General features: G+C 44.6%; 2 protein-coding genes across 4 annotated transcripts in view; both read left to right on the top strand.

The window, feature by feature from the left end:
• The window catches only part of LOC8040449 (RUN and FYVE domain-containing protein 2), a 38,480-nt gene extending 35,154 nt beyond the window's left edge, over positions 1 to 3,326 (top strand). For all 3 annotated transcript variants that reach the window (XM_029976538.3, XM_029976539.3, XM_029976540.3), the window contains one exon: positions 1,357 to 3,326. In XM_029976538.3, the coding sequence (XP_029832398.2) occupies positions 1,357 to 1,494 (138 nt within the window). In that variant the 3' untranslated portion in view covers positions 1,495 to 3,326. The remainder of the gene's footprint in view (positions 1 to 1,356) is intronic.
• Positions 3,327 to 11,647: 8,321 nt separating this feature from the next.
• Positions 11,648 to 15,146, top strand: LOC8040448 (charged multivesicular body protein 1a). The gene is made up of 2 exons (XM_040210841.3): positions 11,648 to 11,741; positions 13,222 to 15,146. Exon 2 carries the CDS (start codon positions 13,253 to 13,255, stop codon positions 13,847 to 13,849), a length of 597 nt encoding a protein of 198 aa, XP_040066775.1. The 5' UTR covers positions 11,648 to 11,741; positions 13,222 to 13,252; the 3' UTR covers positions 13,850 to 15,146.
• The last annotated feature ends 7,156 nt before the right edge of the window (positions 15,147 to 22,302 follow it).

Below are 22,302 nucleotides of genomic sequence, written 5' to 3'. Positions count from 1 at the left end.
CTGCACTCCTGTAGTTCCAATTTTGGCCTGTATTAAAGCTGATGTCTCCCTTTTCTGCTCTTGGAAGTTCTCCCATTTTGATGCTACTTCAGCTGGCAAGGCTCCCATTTTCTTTGTCCACCTATCCTCCCTGGATGCCTCCTGGTGCCACAACATGGCTGCTTTGGCCTCCATATCCCACCAGCTTTTTGGTTTGTTTCTTTGTTTTTGCTTTTCTCTTTGTTTAATTCGAGGCTTCTCTAATTCTCTTTTAAAGATTCCTATTAAATACTCATACATCCATTCTCTTTCTGATTGTTTCAATACTATGTTTTCAATATTTTAGATACTTTTTGTATTTGAGCTTAACTTAGTTTTGGCTTACCTGCTCGTTCCTGAGCTTATTGTTCTGGTTCGGATGTGCTAAATTTAATCTTCATTATGTTGTGATCACTCCCCAAGCTTTCTGTACCTTCCTCATCTATTTCCATATTTCCTAGCCTGTCATACAGTTTGTGGGACATGAGGCAGTACCTAGTTTATTGTTGAGTGTGAGTTGTTTCTTCCCCAGGTTATTTTCCTGTCGTATTTTACTTGTGCATTAACTAACACTAGGTCCAAGGCATCATAGAATTCTTCTAGCAACTTTTCGGTTGTATCTGTGAATCCGTCAAACTCTTCTAAGTGGGCTTTCATGTCTCATATGATAATTATTTCCTGATTAATTCCAATTTCTCTGATGTCCCTCGATATACATGTAGAGTGTTCTGTATTTTCCTCCCTTGAGACATTTTCTCTTTTCAGGTAAGCAAACCTGAAACGAATGTTCAGATCTGTTACCCTACCTTTTAGCCATAAGTGTTCTCTGCAGCTTTCCTTCTCTCTTTCCCAGTTTTGTCCTTTAACTAACATGCTTAGACCTCCACCTTTGCGTTCACCTCCCCTCCGGTTGCATCCCATCCAGGACTAGCCTGGCATGTATGGAGGTTCCTCTTCACCTCTAAAGTGAGTTTTTGCTACCCCTTCGTCGCTGTTGCCTACTGTCTGTGAAGTCAAAGTAGGGATGCAAGCTAGTTAATTTGATATAGACGTATAACCTCTGCAAAGTGGGGACAAAGGGTGCAACCACAGAATCTCCAAATTAGAGGTTTGCATTTCTGGTTGTCCATTCTCTACCTAATCTTTGGGGGCTAAGGTGCCTCTATCTACCACAGTTTTTGTCAGTTTGAAATGTACACGCTTAACCACTTCCGGTGAACTTTTCAGTCTCTTGAAGCACCTTAATGGTCCCAACATGTGACCTTTAAGGTGGCCATTGAAGCATTAAGGCACAACGTGCAGCAGTTTGCATATTGATCTCTAATCTCTCCGTTCCAGCATCATTGTCGCAGCTGCGGCGAGATCTTCTGCAACGCCTGCTCCGACAACACCATGCCCCTGCCGTCGTCCGCAAAGCCGGTGCGGGTGTGCGACGGGTGTCAGACTGTTCTGCTGCAGCGCTACACCGCATCCTGAGTGGTAGCCGCGGTGCTTCTTTTAGTGGGCGTTCTTTCCAAGCAGTCTTAAGAGCTTCGTTTTATTCTCGTCTGCTGTACCAGTATCTCGGAACGAGGAGCCGTGCGCTTTGTTTCGGCCAAGTGCAAGGCAAATACAGAGCGTGCAGTTGAGCAGGCTTCAAAGTAACCACTCTTGACACTCATCACCTGCTGCTCCTGTTTGTTATTGTTGATAATTGTTTCGATAGCCGCGCCTGTCGTCAAAAGTGTGCGTGTCTCATTATTTGTCCTCTTAGGTCGTATGGGTTGTGTCGAGCGAATGGCTTCTGCTGTCGTTTGGGTGTCTGCGACTGCTAGAGCGAGCTGCTGAAGCTTGCATCACTTGTAGAAGTGGTTTTACGTGTTCGTTAGGGTGTGAAGGACCATAAAAGTACATATAGTGGACAGATTGGTCATCAACAGGCCATGTCACGTTTTTCCAATTACTGCGATGCTGCCTTGTGATAGCTGTGACAACTCTCTTTTCCCATCTGGTATGGTGCATTAGGAAAGCAACATTGTGTTTGGGAGAAATATTTAAGCCTGGGTTTTGTTGTTTGCCATAAAGTTGTTCACGTTATTGTGGCTTGGTGCCCAATGGCCAATTTGGTGATCTTAGTGCAAGCAAATTGTGTGTGGTGTCTGTTTTCTCTAGAGTTTTTCTATTCCAATTTCAATTTTTAGACTTGAGATTGAACGTGATCTTAAATTTGAATGGTGTGTAGGTTTGTCTCAGACTGCATTTGACCTGTGTTTCCAATTGTTTCTTCGGTATGGCTGTAAAATGTGAGATTTGGGAGCAAGGCGCAAATGTAAGTGAATCACTCAAGGTTTACATGTCTGTTAAAAGAATGTGAGAGCGTTGTTTAGGAGCCTGAATATTGAATAATTTACATCCAGGGCTTTTATAGCTGTTCTGTGAAATGTTTTTAAGACTACAATAATGGTGACTGTTCTGTCGAAGGGCCATCTTGACGAAAGGCTCGATTATTTTCGATAAAAGACCGCAGTTGGAATGACATCCATATATTTATGTTAAATTTTATAAGTTCTTTTTGGGTGGTTCTTACATGTTTGCTTCGAGCGAAATGAAGTGCCTGAATCAAACCGTGTACAACTTGAAGTGAGGTAAATTAGTGAGAAATTCATTTATTCAAATATGTTAAATATTTTCTCTATATTTAATTAATTTGAATCATAATATCAAATTTTTGTCATGGCTAAGTTTATTTCCACCCAGACAGAATTTGTATATATAGAAATCTGTGAGGCATATTTATTTTTCCAAAGAACTAATGTGAACGTATTACACTGAAATAAACTTGCATAGATGACCCTTGTAAGCTTGCTTACATTAGATCCCTACAACACATGCAGGCTAAAGCTCCAAGTAAATTGGCATGTAAGCCAAAGCTTGGAAGTTTAAGTGCAGTTGCCACTCCTGATTTTTAGTGTGGGCAAACTTGCATGTTCATCATGTTGCTTAGTATCACGAGTACCATAGCACCGAGACAGTAAGATGATGCTGTCAGTGGAAAGAAGACGAAAAGAGTATTTGTTGTTACACATTGTCCTAACTCGGACCCAAAATTGCCCATTCCTTAGTGCTTAGTATGTGTATTCCTCTTTTATCATCTTCCTCTGCATGACCTCAATGCAGCTTGACAGAAATATACTTAGTATAGGTTATGCTGATACCTTTTGCTCTCTGAGACCCTTTTTTAAGTTGTATGTAAGCTTCCCTTGAAAGCTGCAGCGCTGTACATTTGCACGTTATCTCTCACTTCCAAAACAACATACTTTTTTTTTTTTCTCTTTTTTAATGGCAGGTTTACGTGGTGTTTGTCCTTCACCAAGTTTCACTTGCATGGTTATAAAAGTATTGCTCTCATAAAACTCATCACCTGTTTTTTACTGCACAAGAGTGCTGGCTTGATACGGGCTTCTGAAATATCTCGTCAGGGAAACTTATAGGCACACTACACATGAGGTTCGCTGGATAAGGTGCACCTTAGTTAACACAGTGCCCTTTATTGCAACATACCTAATAGATATACACAGGTTTAATAGCAGCTAAACTTATTTTATGAAATCCTTTTTGTATGTGTGTAGTTGGGATTGTCTTTGAGAAAAGAGCTCAGAAATAGAGCGATTGCAAAGGTGAGGTTTTCCCCTTCACTGAAACATAAATAAAATTTTTAATAGAGCATGAGGGCACTAACTCTCTAACATGACAGTATGAGAAATCATTGCATCTAATAATGCATGACTACTCGATGCATTATGCTCACTCAAGGTAATATTGGTCCGACCCTGCCTCATAGCATGCCATCATTAACTCGCAATATACCCCCAATTATCAGATGGTTAGTTATTGTGCTGCAAACTCGGAAAATTCAATTCGGACATATATATATATATTTATATATATATATATATTTTTTTTTTTTTTTTTTTTTTTTAAGGAGTTGACATGCAAACTTGCCCCTCCAAGTTAAGTCGGCTAGTGGTATCTGTCGTGCCCATAAAATATTTGAGAAAAAAATATTTTTCTATATACAGTTGTCTTTTGCTGTAGCTGTTGTGCAGCGATGTTTCCAAGCAAAATATGTAAATTGGTGTTCCTGACCTGGTCCAAGATGAAAAGAAGAAAAGCGAAACGTTGCTATTCATTTTTACACATTGACGTTCAGTTGCTTTTTCTGTTTGGCCGATGCATTGTTTCCCAACTGTACAGCTTTCCGGCGTGTCAGTGGCCTGGCGTGCCACAGTAGCTTCTTTACCGGTATCTATTTGCCGAGTCTTGCGCGAAAACATTCTCTCATTCGATTGTGTAGCATTGTTGCTCTGTGTACCACCTATGTTCCCACTCTGACACTAAAGAGGACCCAGACCACGACAACTGAGCAGTTGCTTCTCTTTTGCACTTCAGTGCAGTTATAGAGCCCAGTGTTGTCCCACTATATTCTGCCCCACTGTAACTCAGCAAACGGCGTAGGCCAAGGTCCCAGTGAGCCAATCAGTATGTTGGAGGGAGACACGTAATTATACTCTTTCTTACCAGTAGTTGCACGCAGTGCTGATAAAGGAGAGAGAGGAGAGAGGCACTTTTGTACGAGTTTTGAGTGACGGGCTCATCTTCTAGGAAGGCAAAAGCAAGGTAAGAGTGGAGTTCCTTCTTCACCTCTTTTCCAACTGCTTCAGTTACTCTCTAGTGACACTACCTCCAGTAAGGGCTGCTACGTGCTTTACCTTCATCGCTTCGATTGGCTCGAAGGGACTGTAGCTCTTGCTGTTGATCAAGTTATGGTGAAATGTAAGAAGTTGCGTCTGCTATCCTCGTCGGAGCGCTCCTTTCGGAGGTCGCATGACACGCCCATGGCATTGGACTGGCTTCGATGGCTCGCTCATAGTTACCTATGTGGTCTATCGCAAGGTGAACCAGAGTATGTACTATGTTTCAACATACCATGAAAGCTTGACCTCGGCAAGCCACTCAGAGCATTGGAGTGAAGCATATAACAACATATCCTCAGTGTGTTCGTTCCTCCTGTAGAGAGCAGTCATGTGCATCGCTCCTTTGCTTTGATTGGCTCACAGGAGCCATACATAGCTTTCAATCTTTGACAAGATGTGCCAATTTGTCTGACGTGTATGACGTCGATAATATATGAGTTAAAGCCGAAACAGTTACACCAACCAGCCCTGACATTCGCATATGGCGACGGTAAGTTCATGACATAATCCAACTTTTTTCAAATATAGGTGCTGCCACATGGGCACGCGTCTGGGTTGGAGATTGACTGGCTGGAAAACTACACTTTTGCAAGGCTTCTCTGATCTCTTCAACCCCACTATTTGGATTTGACCATGCTATTTGTACCCAAAAACCTCAGCTACATCCTGTTGGCTTGTTGAGAACAACTGGCTTTAGTGGTTAAGACGCTGTGACCTAGATACGGCTCTCTAAACATCGCCTTTTGTCTCATTGTGGATTATCTTTGACTCCCAAGTTTATAAAAAGCCATCTTCCCTCTCTGCTTGGCCAACAAGAAGGGTGGGAGGGTAACAAGTCAATTTACTCTCGAAGCCATAAATGTCAGAGACATTATTTATCTTTTTGGTCAAATGCAACTTCCCAACAATGCACCATTGTTGGGAAGTTGTATTTGACCAAAAAGATAAATAAATTATTGAAAAAGAGGGCAAATAAATAATAAGCAGCTTCACAGTTGCAAAAGGCCTAAACAGCACTCCTTTTGTTGTTTACCCGCACACTAACAAGTTCGATCAAACTTTGCACTTGCATGCCATTGTACAAAAAACAATGTGCATCATAAGCGTTGAAACATCCCTCAAAAGCTTCGACTCGCTTCAACAAAGCGGCCTTTTGATCCGTAAAGGCCTGTCCAAACGGGAATTGTGAGGCGACACGACTCTGGCAAAAATTGTAAAAGTTAAAGCGTCCAGCAGCTAGTCTGCATAATGTCTGTATGAACCATTGAGCAGTGGCGTACCAACTTGTTTTTGAGGGGGGGGGGGGGGGGGGGGGGGGGCAAACCAGATCCCCCCCCCCCCCCACCCCAGGGCTGGGGGCGGCGCCCTTGGCATTCCTTGGGTGTCGCCGGCCAGTGTTTTCCCTGCCGAGTGGTGGCATGTTTCAAGGGGGGGGGGGGGCAAAACACATCCTTGCCCCCCCCCCCCCCCCCCCCCCCGGTTGGTACGCCCATGCCATTGAGTTATTATAATGCACGATAAAGGTTCAACTGGCGCTAGTATATATCTATGAGACTTCCGTGATGTGAATTGAAGCAGACAGTAACCAGTCTACTTCTGTGGTGCTCCTGTGCATTCCTATGGGAGAAAGCATGTGCATTTTGTGTCACCGCCGGAAAATAACATTAAGCACTTTTGTTATTTGGGTCGTAACAAATAGTGTGTACCTTTATTAACATTGTAAAAGTGTAATTGCTTTAGTTATCACATTTTTCTTCATCAGTGAACGATGTTTAACTTTGCTATACTTCAGACCCAAACCTGTGTTCCACAGCAGGTGAAAAGCTAGTGACGATTCTAAGCAAAATAATAATCGAAAGGAATATAGTGTGTTCAAGGTTTGCCAGCATTCCGGTAACGCTTATATATTGCTAATATGCCAGTCCTGTCACTATATAAAAATGACCCCGTCATCCATCATTACGAACGGCTGAAAACATTCAAAATGTGAAGAAAGTATGTCGGCTATGAAAGGTGTCTCTTTTTAATATTTCCTCTGCCAGACAGCTTTTATTGGGCACATGTTCTCAAAGATTTTGAGCGTACAGGTGTTTTGAACGTAGAACAAGTATCTTCGCACACAGCAGAAAAAATAAAGCAGTACTTATTGAAAATCAGACTATATTACGTGACCTTCAATGTATTTTGATTTTACATGCACTGGGAGCTACTGATCCAATGTTACTGCATCGTTCTTGCCGTCTCTTTTGACTTTCCGGATGTCCTTCATTCGTTTGGCACGTATATCCCCCCATGCTGAAAAGCGCCAGCGTCGTGTTTGAGCTAGCAGTGCCCGACAGTGCACATAAATAAACGTATGAAGCCATTTTTTAGTACCGTCTTTAATGCAATGAATTTGAAAGAAATAAATGAAAGACGTCTACAACTCCCTGTTATGCCGAATTTGAGTAGTTCTTGAGGAGGAGGAGGGCATGTTACAGAGAGGAGGGTATGCTCCTCGTCCTCCCGGTCTCCTTGTCCCCATCCTCCCTCCTCCTCTCATTCTCCTGCCCTCGTCCTTCCCCCCCCTGCCTACTCCCTCGTGACGTCACTCATGAAGTGAAGGTCGTGACCTTCGTCGTGGCCTTCACGAGTGACCGTGACGTCACGTGTGACATCATTGTGGGAAACGTCCCATGATGCAACGCGCGGTTACGGTGCGACGCTGCTCAAGCTGGAAACGGGCGCCTAAGAGCTGCGCTCTAAAACGTCGTCACAGACCAATTATTTTGTTTGCCTGACTGAGATGTTTCAAGCTACCTAGTATGTATCAATTCTGAATATTTGCTTTAATAATCGAGCACAGGGAGAAAATGGACTCACTTTTTCCCATATAAACGCATTACCGGAAGTCAATTTAGTGTCAGTTGAACCTTATAGCATACATCATAATGGAGGGTTTTAGGGAACAGTCTTTGCACATCCAGTACGGTACAATATGGGCACTTTGGTACGAACTGTACAGATGGGAGTCTTCTGCGGTAGTGCTTGCACAATTCGTGCCGGAGGGCCCACGGTATTGTATCGGATGAGCAAGAACGGTTCCCTAAAACTATTTTAACTCTATGGTTTGGACACCACCAAGCCAAAATCACGATTTTCCTCCTCGCTTCCTCCGCTTTTCGGTCACCTCGGTGCTCGTCAGACTTGACGTCACATGCCACCTGCCAATGCTGTCCATCTGTTCTGCTGGGCCTTTGTATCCTTGGGCGTGTTCCAAAATTGACTCAATCTTGCTCCAGGGTAAGGGTTTTGTACCTTTGAGTTCGAAAACCTACCCGCATCCAGCATCGCTCTATCTGTGTTGTCACGCGACACAACCCGCAGGAGTAGCTTGGATCCATTTGAATAAGATTTCGAACACAGCCCTTCCCCTTTCCGTTTTCGGGACCTGAAGAGAAGTGGTTGCCTTGAACGATTGACCGACAGCCACCCGACCTTGTGAGTGGCTGTCCGGACCTACATGATAAGCATGCTCAAGGTATTTGACAGAAGGAACTTTTCCCCCGGGAAACAAAAACGGACAGAGACGGATTGCCGTACGAATGTCGGAGTCATGTCGCCTCAAGATTCCTGTTTGAACCGGATAAGGTAGCTTGAACTGGATAGGGTACGTAGCTTGGACCAGAGCCATATATAGAGATAGTTTGGCCGTTCATTGGGAAGTATAGGAGGCAAATGATCAAGGAGGCGCCATTGGCCGAAAGCAGGCTGGGCGTGTTCTAGGGCGTCTTCACAAATTTGAACGTGGCCAACCAGAGGCCTGAAATAATACCCTGGTGGTAGTCGCGAGAAATGAAATCAATAAGTGTGTCGAAGTAGCTCTCGGTGACTGAAAATATGGTACTCGTGATGTTTCAATCACAGCCATCCAAACTCATGGTGGAAGAGTGCGACTAGCGGAACGATCGAATTCGTACGCCAGGCGCCGAAGGCCTGGTATCTGCCGTCCGAGCGGTCACATTCTGTCCGAGCAAAACAGAGTTCGAGCAGCACATTCATTTCTTACATCTTTTTGCGTGATTATAATCTAAACACGACGTGACCATATATTCAACCGTGAAGGGTTACTGCAGTTAACCCTTACGCTCTTATTAAAACTGTTTCTTGCTACCACCGCTAGGGGCTTCTTTTCGGCTTCTGGTTGGCCAAGAGAGCATGGCAAGCCTAAAGTCACTAAATAAGCTACGCTTTCAGAGTACCACATTCCTTTTCTTTGGTATTTTGCCGACAATACAGTCGCTCTATTCAACAATATTCTGGTTCGCTGCGGCATCATTGGACAGTGGCAGTCACGTGAGTCGCTATCATCATCATCGCGTTTTTTTAACGCCACCATCTTGGGTCCAGCAATCCTCTGCCTGCTGCTGTTTGCTGTTTTTTGCGCACACACGCTGAAGTCCGTCGCTCAGCACGCGCGTTTTCCCTGTTACGTCGAGATACAAACAACACGACTGATTCGCTGCCACAGTTGCGATTGCGGCAGCTGTAGCAGTCGACGGATACAGCTTGGCTTGGCTCAGCTACAGTCACTCCTCCATCTGCACGCGGAGTCAAGATGGCGGCCCCTGACATGCTTCAGACGCGTAGTTTGGGAGTTTCGGTACTCTGTAAGCGTAGCTTTATTTAGTGACTCTAGGCAAGCCCTCTATCTGTGTGGTGATCGCCCTGGCTCTGCCAGCTCCTCCCATTGACCAAACTCTCGCTATATATGCACAGCTTTGGTTTGGGCAAAGAGGCTTCCATCACATGAATCTATGCCCATCTTTTGTTTTCAACGACAACTACTATACTATGCTACACCATAACTAAACGATTGTACAGCTATGATGTCGCATTACTATTGTTTTTTTTGTAAGCGTTAGTATAATGTAGACAGTGGGCAAGTTGATATAGATTGAACATAGTTGCAGTACTGTAACTGTGTTCAGTTTATACCAACTCGCCCAACTTTCTACATTACTTGTGCGCAAAAGGACAGGGACAGAGAAGAGGAACACATACAGACAACAGACAAGCGCACACTCGCAAGCCATGTTTTGTTGAAAGAAGAAAAGAAAGAGGTACAGATGGCGGAATCAGTTGGAGCGTTGGCCACACAGGCTTAGGGGCCCGCAAGCTCAAGGGGGACACGTAAAGTTACCCACACGAAAGATTTTAAAAAGGCCATCTCCTCCTCTGTTAATGAAACATACGGAAAGTTGACACATATATCGCTCGCCCTTGCTTAAGATAATAAAAGTTTGCAGCATTGTAGATCCTGTATTTGTAGCTCTCCTTAGCAAACGCCAAGATAATAGGCAGGTACTGGGAAAAACGCAGCGGGGAGGTTTTTGAAGCTTTTATTATCCTAAGCATGGGCGAGCACTGATGTGTCAGCTTTCCGTCTGTTTCATTAACAGAGGAGGAAATGGCCTTTTTAAATTTGTTTTCGTGTAGGTAACTGTACATGTCCCCTCAAGCTTGCGGGCCCTCGAGCCTGTGGACCTGTGGTACCTCGCGTCTGTGTGGCGAACGCTCGAACCAACGTTGCCACGTTACTAGCAACGTTACTGGAGCAAGCTCAGTTTCGCAGCTCCCTATTCTTGCCTGCAGAGGCGAGTGGCCCAGGTGGCGGTCACGAGAACTAGTGGCTCTGCAGTCGGATCTTGCTTCCCTGTCTCGCCACTGCGTAGAAAGCTTACTTTTCTTTCTCTTTTCTTTTTTTTTTTTTTACTTCCATGATATAATAGCCAAAAAAAAAAAGATGATGAAGATGAATAAAGCCCTACATATCCGCGGATATCTGCAGATATCCGCAGTAAACTGGCGGATCCGGATAAAATTTAGACGGATTTTGGTGGATTGCGGATCGGATGCAGATGTCAGGGGCTGCGGATGTGGATATCCGCAGATCCGGATCTAAATTTTTGCCCGGTGACATTCAGTCCGTCGACTGATGTTTATCTACGGATTGTTTCATCGACATGCGACGTTCGATCGAAAGGCTTCCCGTGTTCGTTTCATCGACAAACCTGAGACGTTTCGTCGCACACAACCCTGCTATTTTCGTAACAAACTTTTTGCATCTCGCCTGGATTACAGGGGGGAGGGGGACATGGTTTGGTTAAGCGCGCCTTAGTGAATCGCGTACTAGCTCATAGCGGCTTAGTGAAGAAATACGTTGTCGACAAAACGTTGCAGGGGCATGTGCCCACAAAACAAACAGCGTCGACGAACTGTGTGTCCATAAAATGTATATCCGTGAAAAGTTGTCCACGAAACATATATCCACAAAACGCGTTTTGAAGGAACGAGAGGGATCCTAAGAAAGATCCGATTCTTACTGGTGATTGCTTCAGTTAGTGCACTTCATCTCGTCAAAAATGCTATCTATAGAAAAAGTAAAGGTAAAGAATGCAGGGCATCAATCGTGCCGAGAAAGCTAGTTCTTTGGCAGGGAAAGAGCGGAAAACTCTCTCGGGCAAAGAAAACCTCAAACGAACATGTCAGAAGAAAGTAGAAGAAACCTCCTTCTTTCCGCAGAGAGTGGTGTGGTCATGATACCAAAAACATAAGAAGTACTTCGACAGCGAGCGCGACCCTGCTACGGGCCGCTTCGACGCGGCCCGTCGCAGACGACGCGTAGCCTCAGCAGTGCTCTTCTCCGACCAGTCTCCGACAGCGTTGCGAAAAAATGGCGGTCGTCCCCTCTCTGCTTCCTTCTTTCTCTCTCGCTCCTTCGGCGCTCTTCTCCCTTTCATTTACTTTTCTTCTCTCCGGCGCCTTCATCGCCACACGCACTGGCCAAACTCTCCCAATATACGGCTCTGGGTGGCGCCATCTTGCAGGGCCATCTTGCAGTAGCTACGTAAAGCAACTTTTATGTTTCAACTCGATCGTCGGTAAAGGCTGGCGCTGTTATCGTGCTTAGCTGGGTCTCGGTGGACGCCAGCGGCCCAGCTTTCAAGGGTGAGTTTCCCAACTAAGGGTTGATGGGACGAATCACTGGAGATTCGGATTCGGACAGATTCGGAAATTTCCGAACTTCCCGCGACGAATATTGGGCAGATTCGGAGGTTCGTCAGATTCCTCGGTGGTCGCAGGCGGCAGCATGAACCTTGTCGTAAACCTCACGAATGCAGTCAGTTGTGCTTTTCTTAGGTACTGTTACTGCATATAACCAGATTTTGTCTTGTTTATTTCAACGTATGGTATGTGTGAAACTTCCATTCTAAACCCTGGCACGCGCCCAGGTCCAGCTGAGCTGATCGGTGTGGTTGACGTAGGCCTCACCATTGCACGTTCTCGCTTTCTGTGCGGTTTCGTGGTGATCGGTAAAATGTAGCGAAACGCTTTGTATTATGCATAATGCGGCGCAACGCACACTAAATATATATTCAAGCAAGGAAATGATTCGTCTCCTTCTCTAGAGCTGCGAATGTCTGTACCTGTAAGGCGCGAGAGCGAGATGAATGTTGCTTGTCACAACTCCGACTGCGTACCGGCACCGATGGCGAAGACAAACGTCGCACTGTCGTTTCTCCGTTCTCGGCAGCAAGTTTTGTATATGTGAACTTTATTTGATGAAAGAGAAACCCAACACGGGGGTGTGCAACGCAACTTCATTGTTCAGAAACAAACACCAACTAAATCGGATAGCCAGGAGTTTCAGATTGTTTCCCGTGTTCCGATAGCAATACCTCATTGGACACTCGTTGGAGATAATCGAATCGAACATACTCACTTGTGTGGTGTGTGCCACTATGACCATAATTATGGGCATGAAATGTGTCTGTACCGAATAGCACGTACGGCATCGATCTCTTGCGGCGATGAAAACATGCGCTTGTATAATAATGTATTTCCACGTGCGTGCACCAAGCATGCCTTTTTGGGTCGTAATCCGAAACCGAAACCAGTTTTCCCGCAATGTCTGGCTACCCTTCTCAACAAACAACCAAAATAATATAAACAAAGCGGAACTTTTTTTATTACTGTAATATCATAGTTTAGTAACGTTGGCTCGAATTGATTCCGCGTTCTCTACCTCTTTCTTTCTAAGCATTGACTAGATGGCGCTAGCCGACAGCCAATTAAATTTTCCCCTGCATGTATTTATTTATCTATTCATACACAAGACAAAAAGAGGAGCATTTATTGTTATATTTTCACGTGTCTGGTATTCTAGTTTTATTTTTTAAGTATATTTGTATTAACTTCTGTAAAAATCATTGTAGTTAACGTTTTCAAATTTAGTCACGTGGTTACGTTGCACCACACCTTGTAAAACTAATTTTGCATACTATCGAACACACCCGTTCCTGGAGGTGTTGAAGAGGACGTAAAGTTTGTGGTTTGGCGTCGTTACCGCGCTCTGAGTTACCCGCAGAAAACACCGGGGACTTCCGCCACACTCTGACACGCCTTCATCCCCTTCATCCCTTCCTAGCCGACCTCCGTTCCATTCCAACTGCACAGCCATGGATGACATGATATTCCAGCTGAGGTTCAGCTGCAAGCAACTGGAGCGGCTCTCGAAGCGCGCCGAAAAAGATGAGAAGATCCAAAAGGCCAAGATTAAGAAGGCCCTCCAGCAGGGCAACGTCGAAGGCGCCCGAATCTACGCCGAGAACGCGATACGCAAAAAGAACGAGGGCCTCAACTACCTGCGTATGGCTTCCAAGGTAGACGCCGTTTCCTCCAAGATCAAGAGCGCCATGGCCATGAAACAGGTCACCAAGAACATGGCAGGCGTGGTCAAGGCACTCGACAAGGCCATCAACTCGATGGACCTACAGAAGGTGTCTGCAGTCATGGAGAAGTTTGAGCAGCAGTTCGAGGATCTGGACGTGAGGACGGCCGTTTTGGACGATGCCATGGGCACGGCGACGACCACCACGACCCCAATGGCCCAAGTTGACCAGCTCATTCAGCAGGTAGCCGAAGAGAGCGGGCTGGAGATGATCGACGAGGTGAACAAGGCGGAACTGGCACCGTCGGACTCGATCGCCACGACGGGAAGACCGCAGGCCGAGGAAGACGCCCTCACCAAGCGGTTGGCGGCTTTGAGGGAGTGACAGGCGTTTTACGTTGGTAACTTGTTTATATTTTAATGCACGGGAAATGTTGGGACACTACAGTCTCCGTAGCTTGCGGTTGGCGCGCTGCACTGTGCTGACAGCTGCTGAGTTTCAAACACAAAGAAAAATCCGTTTGGGTTGGAATGATCGAGTCTCGGTAGAAGGTCTGCCAGTACTGCCAATGATCGAGCTTTCGTCGGTGCTAACCATGTAGCTTTAGGCTGACCAACAAGCTTCTTTGGAAGTTAGCGGAACAGGCACCTGTTTGCTTTTTCCGAGCACAAAAGCTATAGTATTCTTTTTTTTTCTTTTTTTTTTTTTTTTTCAAATCCACTGCTGTTGTTTTTCAGAAAGTGATCTTCAGTAGAACCCGCTTGAATGCTTTGCTCTCCTGTGCTGGACTTGCGATAGTTTCTTTTATTTTCCAGGGTCTGGGCCATGGAGTTTGCTCAGTGTTGGGATGTCCCCGTGATCTTAGCACGGTGCCTGTGGGGGTAGATATGGCAACAGTGACATTTCTTGGTTCGTTCTGTGTTTATTTGAACAAATTGTTTTTATTTTCAGAACCGTTTGCACAGTGGCATTACGAGAGTTTGGCATTGTGTAGCAATGCATAGAGGACGTTGTTACATATAAGCAGCAGGTTAAGTTTACTATATAGCTTATTTGCTCTGATGTCAATTTGATGTGCCCTCTTGTCCACAACTTTAGTTTCACCTTCATCGGGCAGTAGTTTGTACAAAAAATATTAATTTGCACATGTTTCTTTTTTTCTTTTTTAACATGTTTGAGGGCATTACTGCTGGTTGTCACATGAAAAGCAAATTGACCGACCCCACTATACTCCATTTCACCTTATGTTGTACCGCAGCGAAGGCTAGAAGCGAGAGCTCATAGCGTTGGCAGCTGCCCTTGGTGCACGAGAGCTTGTGCCGCCGAGATGTGCCCTAGAGCAAGGAGCTGGCGCTTGTAGCCTTTCCTGCGGTCCGACACAAGGTGAAACAGAGTATAGTAAGGAGCAAAGTCTGAGTCACAAGTGCAAGCATGTTGCTTTGAACAGTTCTTGCAGCATGTGCATACAGTAGGCGAGCATGTTGCTTTGATCAGTGCTTGCAGTGTGTGCACACGGTAGGCACGCTCAACAAGCAATGCCCAGTCTTGTGTTTTTATTGGCTTTGCTAGCACTTGCATTGAAAGGGGAGAATTGTTTGTTGTAGAAGCTGTATGCACACATCCATTTGGGTTAATGGGGCCGAGGAAGAGTGTACAAAGTATAATTAAATATTATAATGAACTGGCTATTTTTAAGTAATTATTTATTTGAAAAATAACAAAGATGACTTAGAAACAAAGGTGTGAAGTAGTCGAAAAGTACATCTTAAGGCCTGTCCAAACAGGACACTCCAGAAATCGTGAGGCGACACGACTTTGTCAAAAATCGTGGAAGTTGAAGCGTCCGGCAGTTTGATGTCCATTTGAACAGCCTCGAGCCAAAATCACAATTTTCCTCCGCTTTTCGGTGACCTTGGTGCTTGTCAAACTTGATTTCACATGCCACCTGCCAATGCTGTCCCCCTGTTCTGCCAGGCTGTCGTATCCTTGGTCGTGTTCTAAAATTTACTCAATCTTACTCCAGGGTAAGGGTTTTGTATCTTTGCGTTTGAAAACCTACACGCATCCAGCGTGGCTCTATCTGCGTTATTATGTGGCACGACCCGCTGGAGAGTAACTCTGGTCCATTGGGTACGATTTCGAACACCGCCTTTTCCTTTGGGACCGGAAGAGCAGTGGGGGTCTTGAGCGATTTACCGACAGCCAACAGAGCTTGTGAGTGGCTGTCCGGACCCACATGATGAGTGGAGGACACAGGTGATATTTGACAGAGGTAACTTTCCCCCGGCAAAGAAACGGACGGAAGCGGAGCGCCACACAGTTTATGTTGGAGTCGTATCGACTCACGGTTTTTCAAGTGTCTTGTTTAGACTGGCCTTCAAAGTGCCAAGACTCCTTTGGGCTTTTATAGTGTATAAATTGACTTCATATATTCACTACTACTCAATACCTTCAAGAAACTGCACTTGGTGGCCTGTCTTTCACATAACGTAAAAAAAGTTCAATTTCTCAATATACTAAAGTGCACCAAGATGTTCATTCGTATAAAGACTCCGAGCTGTTATAAGCAGCTGTCAAACAAAAACCTTGAGTGATCTGGTTACTCTTGACAATCTAGCAGAGTTAGATCCATCAAAAAGTGTTCACAGAAAGGCCAGAAACTCCAAAACATCCACAATGATGTCAAAGTGCTTAAGAGTACATCCGGCTATTCAAACACTAATTTTGTCTATCGAAGAAGGAGGGTTTCCAGAATGAGTGAAACATGCCCGTAAGACAGGAATGTGCTCTTGTAGCCTGGACAATTGAGTCAGCGAAACTTTGGGGGTAGGTAGTTATTGGTCCGCGGCCACACGATTCCCAGAGTCGTGGCCTGCGAAGTCTCCACTTCTCTTATGGGGTATTCGCACGGGGTAGAAATCCCTCCCTTTGCTCTCCAGGATGTGATCACGTGGTAACAATGTCACATTTTTCCGCGGAGCCGCGCTGGCGTAGACATCCCAGGGGGATGCGGGAGCTTTTGCTCAGGCTGCCTTGATGTGGGGTCTCTGCATTTGGCGGTATTTTGTTCGCATGTCTGCCAACTTGAGAGATTTTTCTCTGCGGGATACCGGTGGTGGCTTTAGGTGTCACCTAACTTGCGGCTTGTGCTGTTGCGCATGTCGTTTGAGGCACCCCAAGGAGTCTTCTATATTGATCAATGCTGTTCTCATGTTGCTCCTCATTCAACTGGTTTTGAATTCCACATTTCTTATGTTGCATCCACCCATTCAAGAAGAGTCTTTTTTTAGCAGGGAGCAGTTTGCCGTCTTCTGCATCTAACAACGCTGCCGCCATGATCGCGTATTGCCGTTTTATGTACGCCTTTATTTTTCTACTCGTCAGCACGCACCGGGCCTTGTTGTCGAGAGTGTGACTGCCAAATGCATCTAATAACACTAACGTCCCTCTCGGCTCCCTGCCATCCATGTGAATGCTGGAGTCTGGGAGGGAGTCCCGCTGGTTCTACCATCACCGACGTCACACATATCCCTCCCCAAAAGCATCACCCGTGCGAATGCCCCTTTAAAAAACAAGAAGCGCTTTCTGCATTGGGTGTGGAATCTACTACAGACTGTAGGTGCGCAAACATGTGATCAGATTAGAATGCTAACAGTATATAGCCCACAATTTCCTACAAAAGGCAGCAATAAGCAAAAACGCCAGTAGACTATGATCGAGCCAAAAATTATCACAGGACAGAAGCGATAAACATTATGTTTATTGAGCCAATACTGTCGGCGCAGAGCAACAAGAGACACTTCGACTTGGCACAGAATATCTTCGCAACAATGCCCGTGTCTTTAGCGATGTGCTACTAGCACTACTGGCAAAATATACTTCCTGCACTCGACTGAAGCACCCTCTTGTTCAGTTGCCAGAAGTGATTTTCATACTGTAACCAACAATAGGCCTCTGCCTTGTGGGCTATCAAAGGCGAGCAAGAGGTTGCAATCAACACAACAGATGCAACAGATGACATGACTCTCAACAAACTTTTTTGTTATTACCTAGAGAAAGTCAACAATGAAAATGACTCTTTAAAAGCTTTTCCAAGTCTGTGTACTCTGTGCACGTACAACTACTAACAATGCTAATACCTGATGTCTCACTAGCATCCTACTGCAACTGTATGCAGCAGAGCTGCAGTTTAATGACTCCCATGTACCTGTTTTTTGAAGTACTAACGACAAAAGGGTATGAGTTGAAAGTACACTACAAGTATGCACAAGTGCAAAGTGAAACCGTTCCTGTTTGCAGTTACTTCTTTCACAAAAGCAAGGAGGCCTTTCAAAAAGAGCTAGCCTTTTTGTTAGTCTTGTAGAAATTTCTTGGTTGCCTCGACTGTTCACTTGCCCAGAGTTACGAACGTCAGCTGATGCCAGCATTGCTGTGATTATGTTAGCCAAACGTGTCTCCCCTGCCTCACAAAAGCATCAGCAAAGACTTAAAGTGGTGCAGTAGTTTGGTCCACCAAAGACAGAGCTTGGTCCGAAAACAATCGGTGTTTTGCGAGTTTTTTTTTTCTTTCCATGTGACAACAAGGAAAAGTGTCAACAAGTTCACCTGCCATGGTTCTCTTGACATGCAGGAGAAACTGGAGGTTACGTTGATTTACCATAGCTAAAGACTGGAGCCCACAAAGTTTGAAACCTTGTCAGTGCACACTATTCTGACCAGCCTTTGCTGAGCCACATTTAAGACCGTGCCCATGTTGTACATCAGATAATAATTGTCTTTGGTTTTCAACAGCAGTGGTACTTTTCCCTTCTTCTCAACTGCTCCAGGATACATTGTATGTAGCACATATGTTTCATGGCGGAAAGAATTTCTGCCTCAGAATGTGCGCCTGAATAGCACAGCTATTCTTTGTCAAATAATCTTTTATGAAACAGCAAGAGCATGGTCACAGGATAATCAACATTACGCACATGGAAAAACCAGCTCACCATTAGTCTTAGCTTTTGGAATTGTCTTCAACATTCAATGACAATCACATCTTTTGACCCCTGAAAACGTAACAGGGTACCATAAAAATCCTAGTACCGTAAGAAGCCACTTAGTTTCATCTGACCACCTTTGACAACCACCAAGTAAGAGAAGTACATCAGTTTTGTTGTTTTCCTAACACACAGAGTGTTCCAAACATTCTTTACGCAGATGCTGTCAGATAAAATTTGTATAATATCATCTCGCACCAGCGAGCTGAAGGTTTTCATAGAGGTGTATCTCAGGGGTCACACTGACCAGTTAGAAATATTGAAACAAAACTCCACTTGGGGACACTACCTGAGAATGTTAACCCTTTAACCGCTCACTCAATTGGCGTGATATTTGCAGGTGGTGTTTGTAGCCATATAGAAGGAGGGCATGCAAAGTTTCAGCCCTGTAAACACTCCAGAACAAAGTAAAGCATAGCTTTGCATGGAATCTGCTCAATGAATCTATCATTGAGAAATGGTGTTGATAACCAAATATTTTTCTGGTGGAATGCATATTGGAATACCTGCTGCCGGTTACTATGAAAAGAAAGTTTTTAAAAATATATGCATTTTTCAAATAAATAAATTTATAAAAATATATTTCGTTTTTTTTTCACATTTACCAAGTTTTGCAAATTACATTTTTTCATAATAAAGGAACATGAAAATGCAAGACTATAGCCACCAGCTCTATACAATTTCGGCATATAAGCCACTAATATTAAGTCTCTATAGCTTCATACTGAAACAATAGTGGGATTTATGCCAAAAAGTGGATTGGAGAAAATCACATTCAAAGTACTCAAACCTCTACATTCAAAGTACTCAACCTTTAGCATTTGTCGACTGAAAATACTTTATAAAAAAATAACTGTGCACTGTAAATAAATTAAACTGTCTGGAAATACTCTAGATGTTGACGGATGTAAATGGGGCATTTTTCAAAATCAACTTTCTTTGCAGAAATCTTTTTTTCTTGGTAGTGTCTCCTTAACAAACTCGCTGAAACTATAAGCAGCATATATTCATAGTTGCACATCGAAATCTCTCCTCATAAAGCCAACCATTCAAACGCAAGTCAGAGAAAAGATTTAACTCTTCATGTTAAGGTGAGCAACATTCAAGCTGGATTCAAGGTGAAAAATAAAAAAAAAAAATGAATGGAACACAGCCTGTTTTTTCCAGCGATTGAGGGGGCATGTTAAAGGCCAAAGGGAGAAGAGAGCAGAGGATGTCCAGGCAGCACAGATGTCTCATGAACGCTCACAAGACATCTATGATATCTTGAGGACGTTGCCAGGTGTACGACGGTGCCACCTAGACCTGAGACTCCTTGCGAGAGAGTGCCTGACAACCTTTGCCGGCGCCCAGCGCGTCGTGTGTGCCGTCCTCGTCGTTGGCCCTGTTGGCATGGTGCTTGGCCCTCCTGCGGCGCTTTGGCTTCTGCTTGATGAGCATCATGTCTGCCTTGGGCCCCTTCCACGAGCCCAGGTTCTGGCAGTCTGCCCTCCAGCTGATGCCGCCGTGGTTCTTAGGGTCCGGGCCACGCCGCAAGGACGGGTCCGGGCCCCGGCGGTTTTCCGGGTTGGGGCCTTTGCACAGCACCTGACGTTTTCTACGAAACATACCGAGAGGAGTTAAAAGCTTCAATTTGGCCAGAATGCGGGGTGCTCTGACAGAGTACACAGGAGCAATAACCTTTTGCATAAGTGGGTAACTCGATGCCTAGGCTTTACTTGGCATTATGGAATAACTCTACCCAACTGTAGTAAACATTTTCCAGATTAGAAAGTGTGATCTCCAAGAATACAATGGTTTTACCGTATCAATACTATATTTTTACTAAACCTATAGTTCTGTAATACCCGGGGGTGATGAATACACTATCACTAAGTTCTCTGTTTTGACAGCATCATGTAAGTATTCCGTTTTGCATTTCAATAATAATAAACATGTTAGGAGGCTTTAATTATAATGGCACAGTTTAATAGGTGTCAATACCCTTACTTATTATACTTGGCATCAACTTTTTGTGCCGCATTGTAAAGGCAGCTTTTGCAGTGCCCCAGCGCTGCAAAAACATCGCTCGGCGCTTCTTTTTTTTATTTTATTAGAGCGCATGTGAATGAGACGCAAGACGAAGCTATGTGTTCTTTACAGCGGAGCAGAGCCGCAACACTGGAAGCCATATACTAGCCTTGACAACAGAGCTCAAAATAGCCGTTGCCGAGTGTAGTGATTCGTGCACCATTATTTTGCCATAACATGGTAGAATAACCTACATGTTTTGTAACTGTACAAAGTTTTTACTCTAGCATTAAGTTTGGCTAAGAGTTTATTAGCAACAACACTGTGTGTTAGTTGGCTTACTAAACGTGGTTCTGAACTTCCGAGTCAGCTCCAGCCGGCAATGACACTTCACCGCACAACCACGTGTCGTGCTAGGAAGCACACTCACTAAAAAAATTAATCCGTGCGTCAATAAAAACTCTTTTTTTTTCTACGTTTGCAATTTTGCGTTGCGTGGATACTCACGACAGATTGGCGAGGCTGGGACCCTTCCGGAGCGATGCGTCCGGTCCTTTCGGGTGAAGACCAAACAGCGAAATCTGCGACAGTAGATCTTCATCTTCCTCTTCGTCGGTCGAGTAGGAGTCGTAGCTTCTGCGGTGCAACAAGGTGCGTCTCAATGTCTCACTCGGTGTCAACGTTTAGCAGCCGTTACTCCGAACTACGCAGTAAAGCTACCCGTCGACATGCGCCACCAGAAAACGCTCGTGCCCCGCTTCAATGATTCCCCGAAGTGGGACAAGGAACCAACGTTGACGAGTTTCTGTACATTTCCGCGATTATCGCGCAATTACCACTGACAGCTGCCCACTGTCAAAACACAAAACAAAAAGAACAGACGACGCGCCATGCAATCGGCGCTTCTGGTGGTCTTGCACGGCGGTACGCGAATATTGCAGTTTTCAAGCGCGCACTTTCTCATTCGGGCCAAAAAACGATCGTACCTCAAGCTGTCGCCTTCGGAGGACTCGCTGGATGACATCTTCAACTGTCAGCTGCCGACTAGACGTCGCCTAATAAACTATTAACGCCCTTTACCAGTACAGAGGTAAACTGTCGTCAGTACCATGGTAACGGCGACCGCTCGCCCTGCGATGTGCTCAGACAGTAAATAATTATAAAAATAATAAGCAGCACACTTGTGTCGAGCGATAAGTTAGAGCGATAGTTAAGTGTTCAAAGGTAAAGCATAATAGTTGGTCAGCGAGTTTTTACCCGGTGTCAATCGCGCATAAATATTCGAAATGACACGGCTTGCATTTCTTTGGATTCGAAACTAAAAGCTCACTGAATGAAGTACGCCTACGTATTGATCGGCCCGCCCGCTCCGTCCTTTTTTTTTTTTTTTTTTTTATGGCACGGCGCCTATGCGACGGATTTTGATACCCAACTGAGTACTAGGAACAAAAGGCAGTGGATCCTCCTAATACTTTCACTAAATATCGCTTACATTTTATTTATTATTATTTTTTTTTTTTTTTTTTTACGGTTGAATTGGAGTAATGTTTTTCCGTGTTTTGTTCCCTCACTCCCGCTCTCCAATGTCTCCCCCATCCCATCTCGTCTACTCTCTAATGTAGTATCTTGTTTCATTAAACATAATACCAACAGGCCAACGCGCACAGCAGTATCGCTCACATTCTTTACCGTGAGAAACCAAACAACCAATGAATGCAAGCAAAAAATGTTCAAAACTTGCACCCAAAATCAATAACATCTGAAGAGAGAAAAAAAAAAAAAAAGTCC

This window comes from Ixodes scapularis, unplaced genomic scaffold, assembly GCF_016920785.2.
Source record: "Ixodes scapularis isolate PalLabHiFi unplaced genomic scaffold, ASM1692078v2 PGA_scaffold3__209_contigs__length_174095766, whole genome shotgun sequence".
Classification (NCBI taxonomy): domain Eukaryota; kingdom Metazoa; phylum Arthropoda; class Arachnida; order Ixodida; family Ixodidae; genus Ixodes; species Ixodes scapularis.
Note: the sequence above shows the minus strand (reverse complement) of the source record. Positions and strands in the feature narration are given on the sequence as shown.

What these genes read in the sequence shown, in the direction of transcription:
- LOC8040448 (XM_040210841.3), top strand. Translation starts at nt 13,253, where the DNA reads ATGGATGACATGATATTCCAGCTGAGGTTCAGCTGCAAGCAACTGGAG.